The sequence below is a fragment of the Mustela nigripes genome, chromosome 12 (genome assembly GCF_022355385.1).
Source record: "Mustela nigripes isolate SB6536 chromosome 12, MUSNIG.SB6536, whole genome shotgun sequence".
NCBI lineage: Eukaryota > Metazoa > Chordata > Mammalia > Carnivora > Mustelidae > Mustela > Mustela nigripes.
Genome location: NC_081568.1, coordinates 28547554 through 28554091, shown reverse-complemented (window position 1 = coordinate 28554091; position 6538 = coordinate 28547554). Strand labels below are relative to the sequence as shown.

The 6538-nt window shown below is 40.8% G+C and overlaps 1 protein-coding gene across 1 annotated transcript; it reads right to left on the bottom strand.

The window, feature by feature from the left end:
• Positions 1-908: 908 nt before the first annotated feature.
• On the bottom strand, positions 909-1600 carry LOC132027752 (gametocyte-specific factor 1-like). Its single transcript, XM_059416492.1, is given in 2 exon segments — positions 909-1165; positions 1168-1600. Coding segments are annotated over 2 exon segments (501 nt in total). The 5' UTR covers positions 1529-1600; the 3' UTR covers positions 909-1025.
• Positions 1601-6538: the final 4938 nt, after the last annotated feature.

The window sequence follows — 6538 nt, the reverse complement described above, 5'->3', positions numbered from 1 at the left end:
TAACAGACTGAGCCACCCAGGCATCCCCAGCCAACCTGTGACTAATTTGCTTGTAACATAGGTAATGTAAAAATAAAGCAGCCAAATTATTGCCTTTTTTTTTTTTCTTGGAGATACAGTGAGAGACTGAGCACGAGAGCAGAGGGGAAGGGCAGAGGGAGAGAGAAAATCTTAAGGAGGCTCCAAGGTCAGTGCAGAGCCCCACAAGGGGCTCCATCTCACGACCCTGAGATCATGACCTGAGGAGAAATCAAGTCAGGTGCTTAACTGACCGAGCCACCCAGGCGTCCCAACCAAGATATTGCTTTAAGTCAGTTTTATTTATAAACATCTCAGCCTTTCTAATTGTGATTTATCCATCAAATTCTTGTCTGCTGGAGGTGAAATTCTATGCAACACAAAGTTACATAAGACATGGTGCTTGCTGACGATATCACTGGGACAGGAATGAAATGGCCCACGAGCACGGAAGAGAAAGGGGTATTTCTTTTTTGTTTGTTTGTTTTTGTTTTTTTTAAAGAATTTATTTATTTGACACAGAGAGAGAAATCACAAGTAGGCAGAGAGGCAGGCAGAGAAAGAGGGGAAAGCAGGCTCTCTGCTGAGCAGAGAGCCCGATGTGGGACTTGATCCCAGGACCCCGAGATTATGACCTGAGCCGAAGGCAGAGGCTTAACCCACTGAGCCACCCAGGCACCCCGAGAAAGAAGTATTTCTGGTAGTTGGGGCAGCTTTGTCAGAAATACAGGGGGCTAGAATCTTTATCTTTTCTTGATTACCAACATTTGGATGTATGCCGCAGAAAATTTGGAAAAGTATAGACAAGTAGAAGGAAAATATTCAAGCTTAATTCTCTTTTGGCATAGTTTGTTCCAGTGTTTTTAACCCTGAATTTTTTTTTTTTTTGAAAGTCACAGACAGTTTATCTTTCTATAATTAGATTAGGAGGAAAAACCATGAAGAACCCATTGGTGGCAGGAAGAAGCAAGAGTCTTCTAGGGTCTGGCATTTGATGAGATATTCATTTACTGTGCATTTCCATTGTTTTTCCATGGCAGAACATATGGCAGAGACTTAGGAACACGCATGCCTGAAGCCAGGTTACTCTTATGTTCCACAACTATGTTGCTTGCAGGGCTGTTGTTGCCACAGTAGTTGGCTGTGCCCAGACAAATGGGGTGCTGGTCTGTTCCCACAGATCTTTATCCCAATCTTCATCGCAAAGAGGGCACTGCCATGTGCTCTCAGCCAGAGTCTCTTGTCCAAGGTTCCTGGTTTGGTTGACAACATCCTGCTCAATACAACTTTTATCATCACAGCTTGAGATATGATGACTGATTTCGGCCCGAGGAACCTGGTGACGAGCATTGAAGGGACAAGTAGCCAATTTGTTTGCGACATCAGGATGATTCTTTCTGCACTTGATAAGATGATAAGGAAACCTGCAGGCCCTGATCTGGTGGTTTTTATCATAGGGGCATTGTAATAGCTTTTCAGGGTCCAGGGAATCGATGTAAGTTTCTTCCATGTTGGAAATGAAGAAGCTGAATCCAAGCACTCGGTCGAGACACGTTCTCTCCACAGCTGCTTTCTCCCCGCATCCGCCAACCTTGAATTTTTTTAAAGAATGGCTGAGATCGTATTATATATACAATTTAGTATCCAGTTTTTTCTACCTACTGTATCATAAAAATACTTTTGTGACATTCAAACTGCTTCTTAATGCATCATTTAAAATGTTGCATAATATTTCTGTGTGCAAATAGGAAACAGGTTTGACTGTTGTGAAAGAGACACAAAATAAGAATGGTTTAAATAAGATGGGAATTCCTGTCTCTGTGCCCAGAAGCTCAGGTTCCTTTATTGGAGTGTTTTGCCATCCCCAGAGGTGGCCCCCATCTGTAGGATCCAAGATGTCTCACCACCACCTTTATGTGAAAATGAGAAAGAAAGGAAAGAATATAGGCAAGATGTAGCCCTAAGCTTTAATGATGCAATCCAGAAAGTATGCCTCTCACTTGTGCTCACATCCCATTGGCCAGACCGGTCATGTGGCTCTCACATGACTCCTTCCTTCAAAGAAGGAAGGGAAATGTGTTTATTCCAGGTGACCGTCTGTCCACTTAAAACCAGTGTTTCCATTTCTTTCATTTCTCCTTCCTTAGAAAGAGAAGGCAGGTATTGAGGGCCAGCAGGCAGTTTCTGCCACTCTTTGTATGGCTACATACTGCTTTTAGAAGCCACATGCTGTTGTTAGGGACTTTTGATATTTCCATTTTCATTTGCTTTAATAAGTCTTTAACATTTTTTGTGCTTACCGAGTGTCAAGTGTTTTACATATTAATTCATTTAAGCCTCATAATAATCTTATAGACAAACATTATTTTCCTATTTTTTTAATTTAAAAAAATTTTATTTTTTTATTAACATATAATGTATTATTAGCCACAGGGGTACAGGTCTGTGAATTACCAGGTTTATATACTTCACAGCACTCACCATAGCACATACCCTCCTTTTCCTATTTTATTTTATTTAAAAAATTTTATTCTTTTCCTATTTTAAAGTGTGGAACATGAAGTTAAGGAATTTGCTCAAGGTTATTTTATTGGTAAAGTGGAGTGGCCAGCATTTGAACTTAAAGTCCGTATTCTAGAATCACCACTATAGGCTTCTCATCTTTTTCTTTTTTTCTTTTTTTTTTTTAAAGATTTTATTTACTTATTTGTCAGAGAGAGCGAGCGAGAGCAAGCACAGGCAGACAGAGTGGCAGGCAGAGTCAGAGGGAGAAGCAGGCTCCCTGCGGAGCAAGGAGCCCGATGTGGGACTCGATCCCAGGACGCGGGGCTCATGACCTGAGCCGAAGGCAGCTGCTTAACCAACTGAGCCACCCAGGCGTCCCGGCTTCTCATCTTTGAACCTCTACTGATGATTTTCTCTAGAAGATTTCTTGAAGTAGAATTACTGAGTCAATGGTTATGGACATTTTTAAGTCTTTTAAAAAAAAAAAATTATTTATTTATTTGACAGAGAGAGATCACAAGTAGACAGAGAGGCAGGCAGAGAGAGAGGAGGAAGCAGGCCCCTGCTGAGCAGAGATCCTGATACCGGACTCGATCCCCGGACCCTGAGACCACAACCTGAGCCGAAGGCAGCGGCTTAACCCACTGAGCCACCCAGGCGCCCCGATTTTTAAGGCTTTTGATATATTTTCCCCAATTACTTTATAAAAAATTTGTACCAACTGGGCATAACCTCCTAGGAAAAGAAGAGCTGTCTCCCCTCACTGGTCCCAAACAAATCTTCCCAACGGGGCACATAAGCCATTGTACCAGTACCTCCCTGGAACTGGTCCTTTTGATCAACTCTTCTCACTTGATTTCCCCCTCGCTTTTGCCTTTGAACACAGTAGTTGTGCTCATATATGGGCCAAGGTTATTTTACAGACAATTGTACCCTCCATGGTGTCCGACCAAGTGTAAAGGATCTCATTGCACCTTTGTTGAGTGAACATAAGGGACACATGCTCTTGTGGAATGTAAGCCCTGTGCCGGGCCATGATAGGTGTTTGAAATACTTCTTAATTGAGTTTACAGGCTCTTCTCATGTTGAAATGAATCTTTTCTTGCTCTTGCTACTTCCATGAATGATCTTATCACAAGCCTTTTCATAGCCGAATTTCACAACACTACAACAGTATGGTTTTCTGTCTCTCTTCCCATCCTCTCCCCATCTTCCTTCCATCTAGCTCCATCCCAATATTCCCTCCCAAATGCCCTTTCAAAGGAGAGTTTTTGGAATCTCTATGTCAGTAACAAGAGAAGGTAGCACCGTATGATTAATCCACCACTGTATTCCCCTAGTTCAGAAAAGATCCCCAGTAAATATTTATTGGATGAATGACTATGTCTAATGGCTCCTTCTTAATGATAATATTATGAAACTTTTGATCCAGAAGGAGTTCAGCAACCCAAAACATAGTACAAGGATAAAGTAGGAATTGCTTCAAGAAAAAAACACAGGTAATAATGATAAACATCTTTTGAAACATAGTGATGGGTAATACAAAATGGCGTCTGGTGATGTTAGGAATCTACACACCTTCTACTAGCCTGGCTCCATACCAGGCTTGTATTTGTCAGCGATTCCACTTTGACATTTCTCTCCAATTCCTGTTATCTCCTTTTGAGGGTCCTCTCTATGCTGTAGCCTCCTTTTTCTTTCACTCTTCAGTCACTTAAATACTCTCATCTTTAATTTCCATTGATAACACTCTGAGTGCCCCCATAGCTCTTTCATGATATGTTCCTTTTGGGCACCATAACTTGTGTTAAAGTGGTTTCGTAATGCATATTTGTTTCTTTGGTCTGACTTTTAATTTCCTGAGGATAGGAACTACATCTCATTATTAATCTTTGTTTCTCTCATGTTTGGTGCTCATGGAGCAGGCACTCAGCGATAATTTCTTGACTTGAATTCCCCTCTGGTTGCTTATAGGAGTCCATGACAATCCTTCCTCTCCAACTTTTTTCATTTCACACCACCTCTCCCACTCCCCCCCCTTCACTATCAACCTATGGTGTCCCGAGCTCAGAGATAACTTAATGAATAAGACTTTCTGCCCTGATGGCCATGTCCTGTATCTGTGCTGTCCAACATGGTAGCCACTAGCCACATGGGACTACTGAATACTCAAAATGTGGCTAATGTAACAGAAGAATTGAATTTTTGATTTCATTTAATTTTAAGTAAAATCAGCTAATTAATTTAAATAGTTGACTTAAATAACTTACTTAAATCAATTTAAATTAAATTAAGTAACCACTACCATACTGGATAGCCCAGTTTTCTAAACATAGAACAAACTCCTCAATCTGAAGTCTGAGAACAGACTTTTGCAAGAATTCTGAAGAAGTGCATTCTCGAGTCCAGAAATGAGGGCTGATGGAAAGCTGTACAATTCATTTCCAGACAGGTCATTGCTCACAGTTGTTCTTAGGTTGTCTTGAGCAAGTCGTCATGGAACCAATCCATGGGCTACACGTACAGACACCACCTGTTGTATATGGAGGGGGCAGCTTCATTGAAATAGCATTCATGTCTATAGGAGAAAATGGGGGAGACATCTAAGTGGCCTGTTATTGAATTGCCCTAAAATCTCTTCAAAGGCATTGAGACACTAAATGGAAAAAAAATTCTTTTTTCCTCCTCTTCATTTCTGTCAAATTTAATTTTTTTGTTTTCTTTTCCTGGAACTCAAGTGGCTGTCAAGCATGTATTGCTGGGAGCCAAATTTGCCATTTTATCTCCGTCAGTTGAAGAACTTTGATTTTTCTTTCTAGGGGTAATGCATTTCCACTTAGAGGACAGCTAAGTGAAAATGCACTCCTGAAACAAGATTTGTTCTGCCGGCTTCTTTCAATTTGTCAAAAGGACAAAAAACTCACCAGCCTCACTCTGTAATAATGCCCTGAAATTACGTAGCATCATCTTCTACCTACTTTTCTTATCTCCATTATCTCAGATGTGTGGCAGGGAAGAAGAAAACTACCACTTTTCAAATTTAATGTTCTGCATATCCATGTTTTGCCAAAGCTAATGGTTTTAAACAAGGTATCTTATCACTGATTAAAATGATCGGTGCCTAAGAATGTAAAAGAAACAAGAGTAGAGTTTCACAAGTCTTTTTCGTAACAGAATCCCATACTTAACTCTTTCATGTGCTGACACCAATTTCTTAGACGCAAGTCCCGAGTTAAAGACATGATTATCCCTCAAAATATAAAGATGAAAGGCATATTCATTAATGAAATTTTTTGAGGTTCCTCTGTGTTCTATCCAGTTAAAGAGGCATTTTTTCCCCAAATCCTCAATTACAGAGAAGACAACTGAGACCACGAATCAGTTAAGGATTTTTGCTTTTTCAGTCCAATTGGGTATGAGCAATGTTGAATATTCAACCTAACTTCTAAGTTTCCTAAATCCCAGCACCATCTTCAAAGCATGGAAGGCATTCCCCTTGAGGCTAGCAATTTGCTCCCAACACAGACCTGATGGCTAGTGCTTATATATTTGATGTTAACAAGGGTAATGTAAAAGCAGAAAGAGATTTTTATTGTCATTACAAGGTGGATCAAGTAGAAAAAGAAGGATAGGTTGACCTCATTCTTGTCCTGTGACCAACATTTTCTTTTCTCTGGGTTCTTCTTCCTTGCCTCACCCTTTATCCCTACCATGGGCAGACTCATGACAGTGCTATTGCTGGGTAGCTCTGGTGCACTTCCCCCAAGAGGGTCTCCTGGAGGTCCTACCCTGTTCCAGGCCCTTTTCAGAGCTGATCTCCAATCCTCATGTCAAATCTGAGAGCAGGTGGTGTTTCCATTTCACACAAAAGGAAACTGAAGCTTAGTGAGGTGCAATAAGTTGTCTATGATCCAGTGGATAAAAGGTGACAAAGGCCAGCTCAGAAGTCCTGTCCTTTGATCCTAAAACATTATGCCATCCTGCTTGACTATAGAGAATAAAGGTTTGTTTCATA